This window comes from Coturnix japonica, chromosome 4, assembly GCF_001577835.2.
Source record: "Coturnix japonica isolate 7356 chromosome 4, Coturnix japonica 2.1, whole genome shotgun sequence".
NCBI lineage: Eukaryota > Metazoa > Chordata > Aves > Galliformes > Phasianidae > Coturnix > Coturnix japonica.
Window position 1 is genome coordinate 11,281,738 of NC_029519.1, and position 18,619 is coordinate 11,300,356.

Consider the following 18,619-nt stretch of genomic DNA (forward strand, 5'->3'; position numbering starts at 1 on the left):
TTGCCTGCTTTTGTCCCAGATGTTGATTTTCTTGTCCACATGCAGAGGAAGTTCTTTAAAACAGGGCTTTGGCCTCATGTGCCAATTATGTAGCCCAGATGAACTCCTAAGTTTTGTTGGAACCAATTGCATTGTCATCTAAGTGCGTTTGAAGATGCCTGTGCTTGGCAAGGAGTTAAGTAATATCTGTTTTTCTTTGAGAGCTGTAAGAACGTACGTGAATACCTGAAGGGAACTTACTCCCAGGAGGGGAGTAAACTCTTCGAAGGGCTGAAATAGCAGGACTAGGGGAAATGGTTTTAAGTCAAAAGAGGGAAGATTAGGTTGGATGTTAGGGGGAAGTTCTTCACTAGGAGAGTGGTTAGGCCCTGGAACAGGCTGCACAGGGAGGTTGTGGATGCCCCGTCCTTGAGGTGTTCAGGCCAGGTTGGACGGGGCCCTGGGCAACCTGATCTAGTAAATGTGTATGTTTGGTGGCCTGCCAGGCAGGGGGTGAACTACATGATCCTTGAGGTCCCTTCCAACCCGGGTCATTCTGTGATTCTGTGGTTCTGTGACAGAATATCTGTGGCTCAAGTATTATTGTCCTGATACTACGGATGTTAAAATGTAGTCAATTAGTAAATAATATCTGTTTATTGAGTGTAGGCATGGAGAAGGGAAGAAAGGAGAAGTAGTAGCAGACAGCTGAGCCATCCCAGATGATGATACCCAGGTATAGGTATCAATATATATTGATGCGCTACGGACTGAGCTTTCCCAAATCCAGGTGTAATGAGCCGTACAGCACACGTGTGCTATGGGGTACAGGTGCCAGAGGGTGGGGAATGGTAATTCCTTTATGGAGGCAGGAAAGGAGTGTTCCATCAGCACAGAGCTGTGATTGCCTCTCAGGGCCAGCTCTGAGCTCCCTCCTGGACTTCTGCATGGCATTGTCCTCTCTGTGCATCCTCTCCTCAGGGCCTCCCCCCAGGGCCGTTTCTCCAGCAGCAGATTGGTGCCAGGCTGGGCTCTGGGGAGGCCGATGGAAGATGATTCATTTCTTCTTGTTATCAAAAAGCCTTTTCTCGAAATGAAAGTAGAAGTGGCAGGCAGGAGCTCTGTGCTTGTTTTCTTTTCCTGATTCCCCGTGCGCTTATTTAATGCTCAAGGACAAAGCTGCAGCATTCCTTCTTTGTGTGTTTTCTGCAAACGCTCTTGATAACTGAGCTTGTTCTTTCCTGCTATTGCATTTTCCCCGACAATAATCTTCTGAAAGCACTCGTGAGATTCTATTATCTCCTTATTGCTCCTGCAATAACTCCTAGGCAACACCATTACCTTTGCACCCACTGCTCAGCAGCACCTGCAGCCCCCAGAGTGCCGCAGCAGTGACTGTTCGGCTGCAGCCTGAGAAGGGGAAGGCACGGAGCCACTCAGCCAGACGCCCTATGTAGCACCTGCATAATGCTGTTAGAGCACTCACTTAGCTATTAAAGGGAGCTCATCATGTTTGCTAAACAAAAAATGAGAGGGAAAAAACCCCCACCACATTCAGTATGTACGTGCCTGCAAAAAGGTAATGCACAGAGTGGTATTTTCAGCACCGAGTGAATAGGAGGCTTGTGATTATTTATTTTCATAATATTTTTATGAGCAAATCTCTACTTAGTCATGAATATTGCACACAAAGTGGGTTTGATCCTACTTCACCTGCCTCACAAGGACAGCCTGCTTTCTTCTGGAAGTTTTCTACAGCAGTGGGTCGGCCGCTTCTCTGTGAAGAATATTTGTGGGTATCACTAATTTAAGGAGCACGTCTGGTGTTTTCCAGTGAGGTTTGTTATTGAGTCCTTTGAGAATGTGAAGCTGAATGCTACTTCTAAAGATTAGTCCAAGGCTAAAATGTAAACCAGTGCACAGTATTGATTCAATTGAATAAGTTTAGTGATGTTTCACAGCCTTTGCTCAGTGTTTAGGTGGGGACAGAGGATGAAGAAAGCAGCAATTTGCCAAATCAGGGCAATGCAGAGAAGTTTAATGGATTGCATGTTCAGGCTGAAATATCCTTATGTTTAGTACAGCACTGTTGCTCAAAGCCTTCATCCAGGAGGAAGGTATTTGTGCACTGTGTTAGTTAACAGGTATTTTTTTCCCCTATAAAGCATTCCAGAGGAGGGGGCCAGATTTAAAGACTCCAATCTCCTGGGCAGTGTCCTGTCTCATGACAGCCAGTCCTGTCTGACACATCCATTAACATGTTTGTTGAAAAACTGTAATATACAACTTATTTTTTGAGACGAATTATTCATTTAAAACAATACAACTGCTCACCTTCATAAAAAAACCTGCACTCCTAAAGCTTACTTGAGTAAATAAGTGCTGTACATTGATTTTCTTCCTCTCAGATGAATCTTTTGACATAACATTTATTTTTAGGCAATTTCAAAAGCCAAAAAATATTGAAATACATTAATGTATTACACCTAAATACTGGATCTTTACAGCAGGTAGAGGAGGACAGTCTTGATGGTGTTTCTGACTTTGTGTTTTTAGATATATGTATGTCTTATAAATTGAAACACGCTCTGTGGTCATGTCTTTATGTAATTAATACTTTGCTTTCTGGTAGTTATGTTTCGTTATCTGTTCCATGAAAGAAGCCAGTGCTCCTGTAACACCAGTGTAAATCAAGAGTAGTTCCATGGAAGGCAGTACCAAATGTGATGGGCAGGACCAAAAGAAGTACAGAGAGGGAAGGGGGGATAGCAGGCAGGTGTCTGTCTTTTACAGTGGTTATTCAGCACAGTTTCACATCTGTGATTGAGCAGTTGACACAGTATTCTTAAAACATTGCTTTTTAGTGCATCTACTGTTCCCCGGCTGCTGTAACCACGCAGCTGTGCCGGTGCAGAAGCAGAAGGCTATTTCTGTTTTCTTCCTTCCTGATGGAGAGAAGTGAGCCGTTGCTGAAAAACAAGGGGGTGGGAATGATCAGTGTAGAAAGCAGGTGAAGATGAGGAGGTTTGGCCGCAAAGATTATTACAAACATCACGGAGGGGAAAAGCAAGAATTTAAGCCGGCTCAAGAGGTTAAACTGAGGTTATAGTGGGATAGAGTTTGAGAGTGCTTTGAACGGAGAACTGAGGGGATTTTCTCAGCAGTGAATTGTGTAAGAATGGGAAATGGGTGCCAGGGAGAAGCGGCACAGACCCATCTCCCCTGACACTGAGAGCAGGTCTGGAGAAGGGAGACCCAGCTCTGCAGTGCCAAGTGGGCACAAGCTGATTTCACAAGTTTTCTCTCTCCATACAGGCTTTTTTTTGCAGCACAGGAATCCCATCAGGCTCCTGTCATGTGGAGCAGGAGTAATACCTTATGCTCAGTAAGAAGGCGCTAAACCCATGGGAGATGATGGAAGGACTCTGTCTGCTCAGAGGTGGTTTTTCATTCCTGTAAGCAAAATTTTGCAGCATGAGGATTTGTATTTTGTTCTATTTCTTCTGTGTTTCCCCTATTCATTCCGTCAGCAACAAATATGTTCGCAGCAGATGAGGTTGGAAGACTCTGACTGTTTCACCATTGCTTCTTTCTTTTCCTCAGCCCTCCCGTGAATTCCCTGCTGAGCTCAGGCTCCGTAAGTACCTTACAATCAGTCCATCTCTCCTTTTGTCTCCGCAGGACCTGATACGAAGAGATATTCTGTATTACAAAGGTCGCATAGACATGGATAAATATGAAGTGGTAGATATAGAAGATGGTAGAGATGATGACTTCAATGTCAGCATGAAGAATGCCTTCAAACTTCATAACAAGGAGACTGAGGAAATGCACTTATTCTTTGCCAAGAAACTGGAGGAGAAGTTGCGATGGCTCAGAGCTTTCCGAGAAGAAAGGAAGATGGTAAAAGAAGATGAAAAGATAGGTGAGGAATATGAAATGGATAGGGAAGTAGGGAGGGGGCAAGTTGGTGACTGATCAGCCATACCCTTCCTTCAGCATCGGCCCAGAAACTGACTGCAATGAGCGTCAGTTCAGGCTCAGTTTGTGTTGCTCAGCTGTAAAGTACTGGGCATATTTACAATCCTATTTTTTTATTATAATAATAATAATAATAATAATAATAATAATAATAATAATAATGATGTATCTAATCTTACACTTTCCATACAGACAAGGGAGATTATAAGCATGTCTGTCCTTTCAAGGCAGATTTGCCTTCCATTGAAGCACCTTAATGTACACACAGCTTGCTGGGTGATGCTTTGCCACCTAGGGAGCTCTGTGTTTGCCAAACAGCGCAGAAAATCCCCCCCTCCCCAAAAGAATGAGAGGCTTTGTAAGCAACTTCTGAATTGTATTTGCCGTGTTCCCTTTTTCAGGCTTTGAAATTTCTGAAAATCAAAAGCGGCAAGCGGCAATGACAGTAAAGAAAGTCAGTAAGCAAAAAGGTAACCGGCAACACGCACTGTGCCTGGTGATGTGAGGGTGGAGCGGGCTGGGCTGAATCCTGCTGGGCTAGGATCCAGTGTCTCCCTTGAATTTCCCCCTCCCCTTTCTCTTTTTTATAAAATACCGTTTGTGCTTTGTATCCTTTCTTAATGTATCTTAATGTGGGCCAAATTAATCTCTGGTCTCATGTGGCAGAAGCCAGTGGAATTTGACCAGAGATAAATTTGATCTCGTTATCTCCAGTCTGATGTCCAGAAGCTGTCCCTGGGGGCAGAAATCTTTCTTGGCTGTTTATCTCAGGCTGAGATGGGAGAGTGTGCGAAGATGTTTAGGTGTTTTGCTAATTCCCAAAGTGTGTCCTGCTAGGAAAGAAAGATGGCTAAAATACTGGACACGGTAAGAGATCTTCCCATTCCCTGCTTTTGGGAAGGGGATGCTCATGATTCTTGGGGCTGCCTGTAACTTTTAAAGCACAGCACAGTTGCATCAGCACTAGGAAGGAATGTATCTTGGTGAAGATGTGATATATCTCTACTGTCAGGTTCATTTCCCAACCCAGGCAGACTGCAGCCAACTAATAAATGCCATGCTATACACTAAACGGAGTCTCAACTGGTGAAACAGCTGGTGTTAATTATCTCTTGCAATAACTCTTGCAGCTACAGGTTTTGAAGCAGTGAATACAGAGGGAAAGTCAGAGATGTAATTTTTCAAGTTTTCCAAGGCTTCACAAAGTCATAGGCACGTTGATTAGTTACCAAAGTACCTCAACACAACCAGGACTATAAAAGGGTTTTGAGAGAATTCATAGTTTCTTGACTACAGTGATTCCCAGGCAGATTCTTTCCCATTCTCTACAGGTTTTGGGTTGTTTCCTTCTTTTTTTTTTCTCTCTTTTTTTTTTCTTTCTTTTTTTTTCTTTTTCTTTTTTGCAGAAGTTCAAGGAGTTCTTTGCTTTCTGCCTCACCTGTTTGTTGTCTACTGGCTTTGCTGGTCCAGTAGTGGTTTGCTAGGCCAAGTGTAACCGCCATGGTTTGCTGTGTCTCTCCATTGTCATTAGTCTTCTCCTGACTTCCTATGTTGTCTGCTGAGTTGTTCTCTAAAAGCTCTCCTGGCCAGATTTCCTAAGCTCCAATTCTGCACACACCCACGGTCACGGACATGCACATGGCAGTGTCTGTGTGGTTCTGGCAGCAGCGGCCACCAGCACAAACGCGGGTTTGCACATACACCCCCTGCCAGGAAGCAGCCATAGAAATTAAGGCAACTGGAAAACGGAAGAATCTGACTTGCATGATGGCCATGGCAAAAACAGTTTTAATTATTCACTGTTCAATTAAATTATTAATTAATTATTAATTAATAATTTGACTGTTTAGTCATTAAGTACGTGACACGGTTCAAAGGTGCCTGAGCATGCCTACCAGTACTCCCAATTAAATCCCTGTACTTGCACCGTGACGAGTATAATAAGCCTAACTGTACTGTACTGATTTCTTATTCAGCAATTGCTCTCGTTTCCTCTCTTTCTCTCTCTTTCTTCCAGATGAAAAGTGGGGGGATACTAACCTAGGTTTCTCTGATAAAATCAATTAGCTTGTAAAACACTAGTCAGCATTTCTTGTATGCAGGACAATCTTATGCTGTAACGCTGGGAGTTCTTTTCATGAGATGAAGTCCTTGAGATGGACAGAATCGAAGTCAGACCTCAAGTGCCCAGCTAGGCAAAGTCTGGTTCTTTTACTGAAATCTGAAATAATAACCAATAGGACCATTAAATTAGCAGCTCTGTTTCTTTTGTCCTACATTGTGATAATCATAGTCCAGCCTCTAATTATATAACTTCTTTACCTGCACTGAATGCTTGGTTGAGAGCTCTTGTTTTTTTTTTAACCTTGTTTTGCCCAAGACCCAAAGAGGCACAGGGCTGCTGCAGCAGGGAGCTGGCAAAATTGCTCAGTAAGAGAGGTAGGAGGGCGTTCCTGGGAGGTGGCTTTATGCGTCTGATGGCTGAACCTATCCACATGCCTTTTACATGGCTGCTCATGAATTTGGCAAGGTGCTGCTCGGGGCTGCCTGTGTCCTCCCCACACAGCCTCCTGCAGCAAGCCAGGAGCAGTGGGAGAGGTTTAGGGTGTTTCAGGAGCATCAGTTATACCTGGAAAGTGGTGAGGCCCCTTGGGAATAGGAATACTTCCACTGCATTCATCAGGACTATTTATCCGTTTGCAGTTAAGGACTTTGCTGGACAGGTCCCCATCTCTCCTGCTTGGCTTATGGCTCAGTATCAGAGCTGATGTGGCGATGGCTCTGCTCCCATGTCAGTGGATGCCTATTACAGGCTTGTTTCTAGATCATCTCCGTTGTTCCCTCCACCTCTTAAGTGGGAAACCATGGTAATTTCCCTGTCACAGAATACTTAAGGAAGAGAGAAAAGCTGTGAAGGAGGTGAAATGGAAAATGCAATCAACTTTGTTAGAGGTGAAGCAGAAAAACATTTTTCAAATAGTATAAACTGCAGCTTACTTCATGTGCTCTTGTACCACACCTCCCAGAGGTATTCCTTGGGAACCAGCTGGTACTCAATCTGAAAGGAAGCATTTAAATCACATCTTGCTGCAGCACACTGGGAGATTCTAGGGGGTCACCCAATAGTGGGAGTTAAAACCCTAGAACTCAGCTTTCTAAAGGAATGGAAGCTTCTTTGGGGGGACTGAGTGAGAGCACAGCTCTGTGTTGTGAGAGATTTTCAATCCCAAAACAAGGATCCTCTGTGGAGCACAAGCTCCAAAGCCCTTTGGAAGCAGCTCATACCCACACAGAAATGTGTGCATGCAGGCAGTGCCAGGCTTCCTTCCAAATCAATTTAATGATGCATAAGGTCAGATTTCAGCAATATACTGGGATTTGCACTACTTATTGGATTGGGCAAAGCATAATTATATTTAACCAGGTGCCTTAAGACAGCATTAAACCAATTTTCAACCTTCTTTAAGTCCATTAGACATAAAGTAAATGGGTAGTGTTGGTTGTGCAGCTTATCAACAGATAGGGAAAGGGGCTGTTTGTTGCTTTGTCTTTTTGCATTGATCGTTTGAGGTTTTGCCTCTCGGTTACAGCCCTTTAGCCTCTCTCAATGTCAGCCTTGTAAGTGGGAATAGAATTCAGTGCAGCATTTCCTAGAAATAGTAAAATAATAGAGAAATTTATTTGGTTTGACTTACAAAAACAACATTTTTATGCTACAGTCGAGCAAGTTGTGCAGTTTCTCTGCAGATCAGTCCAGGTGCCACTGAAGACCTTTGCTGCCTGCACTGGCAAGCATGACATTAAGATAACATCGAGCTACACTTCCAGAATTGCATTTGCGATTGACGACAGCAGTGGAAACAAGGCTGAAGCTCCAATGAAAATGGATCCCTTGTGGATTTCCAGTCCATTCTTAACGCAGACACAGGATTATCCAGCTTACTTTTTTGATTTCAGAGTGTCTGAAAACAGAAGGCTCCTTACTGCCTCCATCCATCACAGGCTTTGTTCTAGTGAACACTTTTAATCTCCTCTCCCAACATTAGTGTTTGCAGCATTCAGAAACATTCCATTACTTAACGGATCCTCAACTCTACCCACATCTGTTCCCATGCAGGACAGCACACGGGCTGTCTCCTTTCCTCAGGCACATTAGGGATTTTGCCTGTGTTCCTAGAAGCTGTCAGCCAGGGTTTTCAGGGTGATTAGAGGCTCCGCAGCCCAGTAAAGAGATTCCATTCTCAAAGCTCTGCTTCCCAATAATATTTCCATTTTGGAAAATGAAATGTCTGTACGAATGTAAAGAAGTGGCCTTGGAGCTGGGTGAGAGGGTTTCCCAGTGCCAGGAGCTCTGGCAGAGCCATGTTGTAGGCCAGCTCTTTCTTGTCATTCTGTCTTGTGCATTCCCCTCTGCACTGTGCAACAGCTTCACCAAAGACAAGTCTTTAGCCTGGTGGTCTGGGACATGTGGAAGGAGGAAAACATATATTCAATCACCATCATTCCCAGCCTTGAGTATAGAAGGATGCTGTCATTAAATCTGCCCATAAAAGCCCAGCTATGCAAACCCCAGCAGGGGTTAAATCGTCAGCCAGCATGAGCTGCTTTGGCCTGCAGTAAAACTCCCTCTGAGTCACTGAATTCTGCTAACTTCTTCTCTTCTGATTACTTGAGCTCACAGCTAACTATCTCATAAAACCCTGACCCAAACTCTCAACAGCTTTTCTTTGACATCTCAAGCTTCTGCACTTTAAACTCTCCTCCAGCAAGTGTGCATAGCAAAACAAGATGACTGCACATAAGCATACTTATGCTGGCTTCATCTTGCCAGTAAGGACAGGTGTTAACAGGTGAGTCTAGGAACCTCCTGTAGTTTTCCTGAGTGTCTGAACCTAGTTTATTGCATCTTCGTTGCTAACTAGATTGAGCCTGGTATGTTTCCCCATCCTATTCATGCCTGGGGAGGCACAGCCTTAGGAGGAATGAAAGCCACTGAGCAACAAAGACTAAGCTTAGAAACAGAAGGGCATTGTAGATAATCAGGGTCATTTCCCTTTCTCACAGAGCTTCCCACTTCACAGGAGAAATAATGGAGCTAATTATGTACTCGGTGGCATTTCCCCACAGTGAGCACTTGTCCTCCAAGACAGAGCAGTTAGGCTGGCACCTAGTAAAGGGAGCAAAGGTGTGTTCTCCTCACAGCACTGTTCCTGGTAATATCTACCTCTGCCAAACCATTGAGTACAGTCCCCTGCGGTGTAAAGAGCCATGGCTAATGCACCACTTAATGCCACTGAATTGGGTGAGCGTAACAAAACCTGAGTCAGATATTGGAGACATGGAGGTGAAAAGCAGTGCAGTCCATGGCTGCTCAGGACTGCTGCTGGAGGCAGACATTTCCTACTCATAGCCCCCATCCTCACCTCTGGCTGTAACAACAGAGCTTGTAACCAGCAGAATTGGTATCAGATACAGAACAGTTTGCTAACTCTAAATACAGCAGCAACCGAATGCACAGTGTTGAGGTGCTTTGAGATCCTCTGTTGAAACGTGCTGAAGAAGGGCAAAGGGCTGTACCCACTGAGCCATGGCTTCTTCTTGATTCTTTGAACTAAACTAGTCACTATTGCAGGAATAATTAACCATAAAGCAATTAGTGTTCTTGAGGTATGTTCCCTGCTACCCATGTTGTGTATGGGTTACAATATTCACCAGGAAACTGAATTTCTGAGATGCAGGAGCTGCTATTGAGATAACAGAGAATGAAGGCGCTGCAGCACAGCACCACTTCCCTCCCAGCCAGCAGCCATCCCTCGGCCAGCAAGGAAATGAGGTGGTGACATTTCATTGTCTCCCACGCAGCTCTGGCTAACAAGCAGCACAAAATCTAGATGGATAGATAGAAGAAAAGCCTACGAAATAGCTCCTGATTAAAGTCTAAGATAAAAACTTAAAGGGTGAGAGTGGAATAACCATCTCGTAAGGCAAGTTCCATGGTTATTATATAGGCAAATCTGAATGTATTCTGTGTATGTTTTGTATTTACATTGGCTAGGCATAGCGCTAACAGAGCCATCCCACTAGGTTATAACTGGATCTCTCTGCACGTGTCCGTGTGGACTGCCTGTCAGTTAACAGCACGCTCCTAAATCTTCAAGTGCTAGTCAAGTCCTGTTGTAACCTCGGGTAGAGGGAAGAAAAAGAATTAGAAGGAAAAAAAGAGACCATGATAAATCTTTTTGTTTTCTTCTGAGTGGAGATATTCAAAAGATTCCAAGTGACGTATCCCAGCGCTAAAAAAAGACATGACTTCAACTGACAGTGCAGCATCTCTCTTTATCCAGTTATGTCTAGCCAAAGCATAAACCCTGGAATTTTCTTTGTGCTCGTTCCGAACAGATTTCCATACCCCCACCCTGCTGGACAATCTTGCCATGCAGCTGCAGCCTTTCTATTCTGCTACAGTGTAGAATTATGCATGAACCAGCAGAAGGAGCTCCAAGTCTGGTCATTGGTGTATAGCAGCTTTCTTAACCCTCGGAAAGGCAGTGCAGCAGCTGTGTGTAGAAATCATTACTTATCTATCGATTCTTTCCCTTTGTGCTTTGAATTCTGTCCGCCGAGCAGCCCAAAATTGCATTGGAAAAGAGCTGTGCTCGTTTCTTTCTGTTGAATTGCAGCGAAGTGATGGCTTTGCATATATAAAATCCCTCAAGAGACAATTTTGCACAACAGCCCCGAGTTCTGATGAGAGAACAAACCACTTCAGAGTGGAACAGAAAAACAGCAACCTGTCATACTTTTTCCCAGAATTGCTCTTTTTTGGCTTTTGAAGATGTTCAGATTAGGTGAATTTCACTGCTTCCCCCGCACATAATTCCTGTGTTCCACGTTGTCAAGAACACGGGTATGTCAAAAACAAAGCCATTCTTGGGGCACCTCTAGCTTTTGCAGAGTGCTATATCACTGCTTCACAAGAAAATGTATTCTCAGGGAATTATCAGCCTGACTTGCCAGAGCACAATTGTTTTTATTTGCATGCCCACAAACACATAGTGATTATGCATGCCATTGAGATGCACAGTTTTGATCATTTACGCCATGGACGTCATTTGATAAATATGATAAATATTCAAACCTTTGGCTGCTTATTCAAATAGAACCAACCAGCTTTTGAAGCTCATCCAACTTAAATGCTAATGATACCAATCCCTACATCCTTGAGAAGGGACAGACAAAAAACCTTGAAGAATAGTGGACTGAGCTTCCGTACTGAGGGATGTGGCAGTATGTGTTTGCTTGGTTATGTTCCAGATGGGGATAGAGGTTTTCCAGGAGTTTAGACCAAAGGGGTTCTCTTGGGGAAGAACCAAAGGGGTTTGCTAGTGATCTGGCCAGGGGAGTCTGCCTTTGTCTCTTTTGGAGAAGACAGGTTATGGATTGCATTCTTTGCAGTGTAATTCCATCAGTGTCAGTGGACTTTAGCCAGGCTGCCTTTTCTCTACTTCTCCAGCCTTCCAAGTTTGTAACGCTGTGCTGATCCAGGAGATTTCTTAGCATTTCTGTGTTGTGATTAAAGAATAGCAGTTTACCCTCTGCAAATTGGGGTGAAAATAGAAGAGTTCAGCCTGGCTCAGCATGGCAGACCAGATGCACCACAAGGCTCACTGCAAATCTGCAGCCACGGGGTGCAAAAGGCTTGGGGCTGTGTCATTGAGGCACTGTGGTGTTGAGGTCTTCCAAAGCTAGAAACAACTGCTGAGTGTCCTTTGGTAGTAGCTTTAGATTCACAGCTCTTTTGTGTTGTGAAGCAGTATTTAATTATCCCGGTAGCAGAAGGTCTACTTCCCTTTGAAGTAGTTCTCTGGGTCAAAGATCCAGACCATGTACTGATAGAAAAAGATTTATTTCCCAACACGAGGCATGTAAAGGACAACCACATCCTTATCTTGCCACAGATCCTAAAGTCCTTACCAGCCTCTCTTCAGTTGGGTGAAGTGGCCAAGTACCAATGGCTGGGGGTCTCCGTGGGAATGTCTTCACACGTGTGTGGCTTCAGAATTTTACTCTCCAGGCCTTGTTCACATGTTGAATTGCCTTCCAGCAAGGCAGCTCGGAGCAGGGCAGTGGTAGAAGGGAGAGAAGAGGTAGGGTAGATATGAGCTCAAGTCCATGCTTTGCTCTTGTGAGACATCACTGGCTTAAGTCACTGTGTGGCAAGTGCAAACTGAGTGTTGGGTCCCACCAAGAAGGATGGTACAGAAATTGACTCAGGTATCCCAGCACTGACCCCACTCTGCTGTGCAGATGTGCTAGAGAGGTGCTTGGGAAAGACAGAGCAGGAAACTCATTGATGAGAGTAACAGATACAGCTGCAGAACAATTCCAGACTGCTCTTTTAAACTGAGTTTGAAATATTAGCTGTGTTGAATTTGTTAAAGGTTAACAAGTAATGAACCATAGAGCAGTTTTTATCTACCATGAGGAAAGGCCTTGGTTACTCCCTATAGGGAACTTAGAGGCATGGTTTGATGGTATTTGCTGCAAAGGAGGATAAATCAGCTAGATATAGTCGAGATGGTATCTCTGTCTGGTCCAAACCTTTTTAAAGTTTTTAACAATTTAGGACGGGTAAAATCTATAGCAAGGGGAAGCAAATTTAATTCTCTCTCCTAAATCCATCCTAAAGCCGTAGCTTCATATCTAAAAAAAGCCCTGGATTATCAAATGGCAACATACAGAAATTGTCAGGTGAGCTCCATGAGTGCACTTTGTGAGGCTTTTTCCTTTGCCTGTAAGTACCCAACTGTGTGCAGCCCTCCTGTTCCTGGGCCGGCCGGTGCTGGTCCCACAAAGCATGTGTTTGTATGTGGGTAGGAACTGCTAACTGAATGCAGTCTCATTTCTTTGACACACGCTGCTGTGGTACTTGGGTGCTAATCACCGTATTTTGCCTTCTCTAGCACCTTCCCAGCCGAGGATCTCAAAGTGTTTTACAAACATTAATTAATTTAGCTTCACAACCCTCGTGTGAGGTAGGTGGGTCACGCCATCCCGCTTTCCAGATGAGGACACTGATCTACTTGGTAGAGTCACCTCGCTCCTGCGGTTAAAACCAGGGAGGCAATGGCCTCGACATGGCCCTTGTGAAGCTTATCACCCGTCACACGGCCGGGGCTGCCCTCCCCACAGAAGGAAGAGCAGTTCTGCATGCAGCAGAGGGGATCCAGAGATGGCCAGAGCTTACAGCAACCTGCTTCAGAGCCCCGCTCCTCCCGGCTCCTGTCCTTTTCTGGAGTTGTGTTTTCCAGCTGAGCACAGCACCCTGAGGCTGAAGGAGGGATTATCCCTCGTCAATGGCATTGCGGAGAGGAAATGCAGAAGTAGCTCTGTGACTTTTCCTTCCTTGTAGTCTGTGCTTCAGGGGCTGGTGCCTCCTTCCTGTTACACTCCCATTCACCCAGAACTGCAATTTGTGCGTCATCCTTTATGACGGGTTGTGTAGGTCCCAGCTTGCTCACCTTTCTAGTGGGAAAGTTGTCAGAGCAGTGTCACCTTACCCCTTTCCTGCACACAACTTGTGACTCACCTACATGGGAATTATTCCCCAAGCCACAGACAGACCCTGGCAATGTGGGCTTGCCAGTCTTTCCATTGCTACCCATTTGGATTGAGCAGAAGCAGCCTTTTCGGCATTGCCTATAGCCATTTTTGGCTGAAACAAGACCAGTAAATTAAAAACAAAACAAAAAAACACCCTATGGAAAAGTCCTACAAACTTTCTGACATAATGATCTCCCCTTGGTATTGGATGAATAGCACTGAAACAACACAGGTCCCTGCAGGAGATTCCTCCCAAGCTGCCATGCTCTGTCCCCTTGTAGCACAGGACAGGTGCCAAGTGGTCCCCGGAGTCGCGCTGCTCAGGGCCGGTCACAGGGATGCATTGGGGCACAGCTGCCTGCTGTGTGTAGCTGGGAGGGAGGGCGAAAACCAGCTTGGAAACTGCAGGTGCAAGATTTGAGAGCGGGATCAAACTGTTGTGGTTCTGCCTTTGTCTGAGTGACTGAGTGTGTATGGCTTGGCCATGTGTTTGTGTCTCGCTAGGTCACGCAGGACTTTTCCATGAGGGCAGGCGAAACTCTGCCAATACAAAAAAGTAATGGATCTTTTCCAAATCTTCAGCTTGTGGTTTAGCGTTGTAGCTTCTGAGCTGGGAGTTCAGGCAGTTGCTGCATTTCTCCATAGATTTGCTGTCTCTAGCATGTCTCCCTGTTGCTTGGGACCCTGGTTATAAAGTGATAAGAAACGATAGCATGACGGAGAAAGACTATTGACCCAATTGCACTTTGACTGATCTGTTTCTTTTTCCCCCCAATCATCGATGCAGGTGTGAGCTACTCCAAGTCGGTTCCTCCAGCCTACCCACCACCCCAGGATCCATTAAATCAGGGACAATACATGGTGACAGATGGCATATCCCAGTCCCAGGTCTTCGAGTTCACCGAACCCAGACGCAGCCAGGCACCATTCTGGCAAAACTTCAGCAGGTTAACACCATTCAAAAAATAATACTTAGAGAGATGGAGAATTTTAACTTAAAAGAACTTAAATTTAAAAATAAAAATAAATAAAATTATATTTATAGATGGACCTTTTTTCGGAGAAGCACTGTTGCAACTAAATATATATATACATATATATATATACGCATTTAAAAAATAATATATATATATATATACATATATGTATATATATAGAAGGACCAAAAACTTTTTTGTTGTTGTTTTTGGGAAGCAGTCTGCTACTAGATACTAGGAAGCACCAATGATTTCTAACCATGCGACCTATTTTATTTTATTCCATCCATTGGACGTTGGTTTTTTTTAATTTTTTTTCTTTTTGTCTACATTTTCATTGAAGTCATCATTGGCATCCCAGAATGCTTTCTTGCTTGTGTGAATTCTTCATCGAAGTTCCTCATGGACTGTGTTGGTGTATATTTTGTTTTATTTTATTTATGGGGTAGGGGGGAGGGGGTTGTTTGCTTTTTGGGATGCTGGGAGATCTCTGCTCCCTCTCCCTCCCTCTCCATCCCTTCCTTGGCTGTCCCGGAGTTATCATTTCAATGAAGAGCATCGGTCCCTTCCTGTCCCTGTCCTGCATTCTCTGGTCTGAGTCGTGCCTGTCTGGATGTGCTCCCTTGTGCACCATGCTCTGCTGCGCAGTATTTCTCTGGCTTTAACTGTTTTGTTGTGAGCAGGTGAAAACGAGCAGAAGGGGTAGCAGCTATTTAGGAAGTGAGAGAGGGGTTTTCCTCAGTTAACTTATTGCATCTTTTTAAGCGCTGTCTTTTTCTCAATTCAGTGTGATGTGATCACACTCGGAGTAAGACTGAGAAAAGAATATTGGGGGCTTTTATTTCTTTTGCATTTAATTTCGGTTCTGTGGGGTTATCTTTGGTTTGGATTCATTCTCTTTTTAAGCTGACTCAACTCTCTGAAAAGCCCACTCCTATCTTTGTTTTCCATGCAAAGATAAAAGCTTAAAAACTGATGGCTTCATGCCCTCCATTCCAGCTAGAGAAAATTGGCTATTAGGCTCCACAAATGGCCACTTTTCTTTCTTCAGGAACTAAGGTCCCATCCTGTTGGCCACACTCAGGCCCGCACAGTTCTGCATTAACGAATCTCTGATTGCTCTGTGTGGGAGCAGTGATCCCAGAAGAGAGGGCCATGCCCGCGCTCACTGCCTGCCCAACTCTATAGCACTTCAGATGGCCATCTTCACGTTGGCACTGACCTCCCAGGCAAAGCGTGGCAGGCACCCATTAGCAGTAGGATAATTGGGAGCATTTACCCAGTACTTAATGCACCCAAGCTGCAGAAGAGTTGAGGACTGCCTTTCAGGAAAGGTACGGATGTGACCTGAGCAGTTCAGCCTTATGCCCATGACCCAATCCAAATCATGAACCAGTTAAATCTGAACTGCAGCAATGGCCGCAGTGTCAGCGGGCTCTGGAGCGATTAGCTGAATTCTCCAGATCTCTTTCTCTCTCTTTTTCTCCCTCTGGAGATCCATAGCTGTATTTTCAAAGACACTTCCTACAATTTTAGCCTTAAGTACATTCGTTTGCAAGCACAAAAGCTTACATTTAAGCTCATAAAACAAACCATTGTGCGCTAGGACAATTGGGACTGTTTAACCAGGTTTAGAAGATGAATTTAAACTTTGCAGAGCTATTCTGCAACCTCCTTTAAAAATGCGAGTCAAAGTAATAGACCATGATATTTATATTTTTCTTTCAAATTTGATACCCCACATAAGCACCTCAGGCCAGCAGCAGAGATAAATGTATTTTTTTTATCACTTCAGAAAATGGCAAAGGCAGAGAGTGCAATTTTAGTCTTTCCATGGAGCTTGGGATATTCCAGGGCATGTTGGGTATTTTTTATTTAAGTACAAAATTAATCTCAGCACCTTATAAGTCACCTGTAAACATATCAGTGTAATGCCAGGTTGGCATTTTGGAGAGGACGAGTGGCCCCTCTGTGACAGGCAGCAGCGAAACACTGGGAATCCCACATAGGAGGCAACAAAATTTTATATCACAGTTAATTTCTATGCTCTTTTGTATCTTTGCATTTTTACGCTCGGATTTTCATACTTGAACGTGTAGCTGTTATTATGTTTGCTTAACAGAATGGGTTATTTAGAGAAGTGAATGGAATTGGTTTGCAGGAGTTAACTGAAATGTTTCACTGTTTCTGAATGGCTGGAGAGAGATGCAGAGAGAGAGAGAAAGAGAGAGAGATTACAATCTGTTGTCAGCGTGATGGAAATTTCACTTATTCCTTTTCCTTTTTAATTGCTTAGGGGGGAAAAAAAAAAACAACAGTAACAAGCACATTAGTTAAGCCTATTCATTTACTGTTTTGTGCCTCAGAGAGTGAGAATGAGACATCCATAATTTTTATGAGAAGATGCTTCCTAAATATTCAGCGCTAGGAAAAAAGAAACTCCACCGCCACACCATTATTTGCATCATAAATCAAGACTCGCTCGATCTGACAAGGCCACTTGTTGGACTCGCAGCTTCCTTCTTAAGTGGAAAGCCAAAACAAACGAGCGCCGCTAGTGCTTGCCGAAGCCGGGCGGCAGGCAGAGCAGCCGCAGCCGCTTGTTCCAGAGGGAAGAGGGGCTTGGCTCTCAGGCATGGCGCTCAAGAAGGCCCTTCCCTTCCCTTCCACAAATTGCCAAGGTGCTGCAAGAGATGGAGCGTTATCGCAAAGAAGAACCAGCACTGGGTCCCACTTTTACTACCTACTGTGGCTTTCCCAATAGGGAGCAGGGTTGGGCTGCCTCGTGTGTCTGAAAGTGCTGGAAGCAGCACAGATGCTGTCAGATCGGGGTGATTTTGACTGAGCATCTGATAAAGACTTTCATTTCAATGCCAGACAGGAGGAACCCACTTACCATTCCATATGCAGAAACGAGAGAGCTGTAACAAACTCACATGTTTACGGTATTTCTCTGGCTGAAAGTATATATATATATAGAAAAAAAGAACAACAAAAATACCCTCTTCCCTAGGTAAATGACATGCATTACCCCTTGACCTAGACACTAGAACAGAGGATCTAAATTCAAGACTTTCGCCTCCCCACCCTCTCCAAAACAATCAAACAAGGATCAACGTAGGTGCATCTCACAGTTGTAAATAGAAAATAATACATAGAGAAATATATTTGAAATTTGTTTCAGTTTCTGGATGGTCGCCGGCCATCCATTGCAATGTTATTGATAGTACACTGTGGTGCTTTGGGTTTCTGGTTTTGTTCTCTTTATGCTCTGTCATCTTTTCATCGCAGCTACATTTCAGGGAACATGTATATTTAGTAGCTATTGTAAGTTCTGCATGGCATCACCGAGCTTATTTTTTCCTTGAGAAGAAAAGAAGAGTCTGTAGGAGTCTAAAGGCACTATGATGACAGGGACTTGTAGCAGAGAATTTAAAAAAAAAAAGAAAAAAAAAAAAAGAAAAAAAAAGGTTTTTAAAATTCTAGTTTGAAGCCAAATACTGATATTTTAGTGCTTTTGGGGTTTTAACAGTAAGAGAAAAAAAAAAAAAAAAAAAAAAAAAAAGGATTTTGGTAACCCGGCTGATCCGCACTTGCCAGTTTTATTATTTTGTTTATATTGGACTGTTTGACCCTGTCAAACAAGTGTCAAAGTTGTGTGTATAAAACAAAAAAACAAAAGTGTTTAAAAAAAAAAAAAAAAAGTGTTGTAAAGACACTGAGCCTTATGAAAATATTTATGGAATTAAATAAAAAGAAGTGAAAAGGCATCTGAAGGCATTTTAAATCATTTTCCTCAGAGCGGTCTCACTCTTCTCCCAAAGGCTGAGCGTGAATCGCTGGGGTGGGGCTCCAGCTTGTCAGCAGAACACCACCACGTTGGTGTGCAACCAAAAAGAGGCAAGTTTGGGAAATATCCCACCTCCCCCTTGCTCTGTGTCCTCCTTCTGAGCTGAGTGAAATGATCACTGAGCAGCTGGAGGTTCGATGCTGACAAAATGCTGCCTTGCAAGTGCTGCAAATGGAGCTCGGATCAAGTCTTCTGTGAAACATGGTTTTAAAATGCTTTCTGTTTGTGA

General features: G+C 43.9%; 1 protein-coding gene across 10 annotated transcripts in view; it reads left to right on the plus strand.

Moving 5' to 3' along the window:
* ARHGEF9 (Cdc42 guanine nucleotide exchange factor 9) overlaps positions 1-18,619 on the plus strand; it is a 173,633-nt gene that overhangs the window by 149,674 nt on the left and 5,340 nt on the right. For 7 of the 10 annotated variants that reach the window (XM_015860488.2, XM_015860497.2, XM_015860492.2 and 4 more), the window contains 3 exons: positions 3,661-3,904; positions 4,362-4,430; positions 14,351-18,244. In XM_015860488.2, the coding sequence (XP_015715974.1) occupies positions 3,661-3,904; positions 4,362-4,430; positions 14,351-14,532 (495 nt within the window). In that variant the 3' untranslated portion in view covers positions 14,533-18,244. Of the gene's footprint in view, positions 1-3,660; positions 3,905-4,361; positions 4,431-14,350; positions 18,250-18,619 lie in introns of those variants that run through there. The other 3 variants (XM_015860489.2, XM_015860490.2, XM_032444345.1) reach the window with 3 other exon arrangements.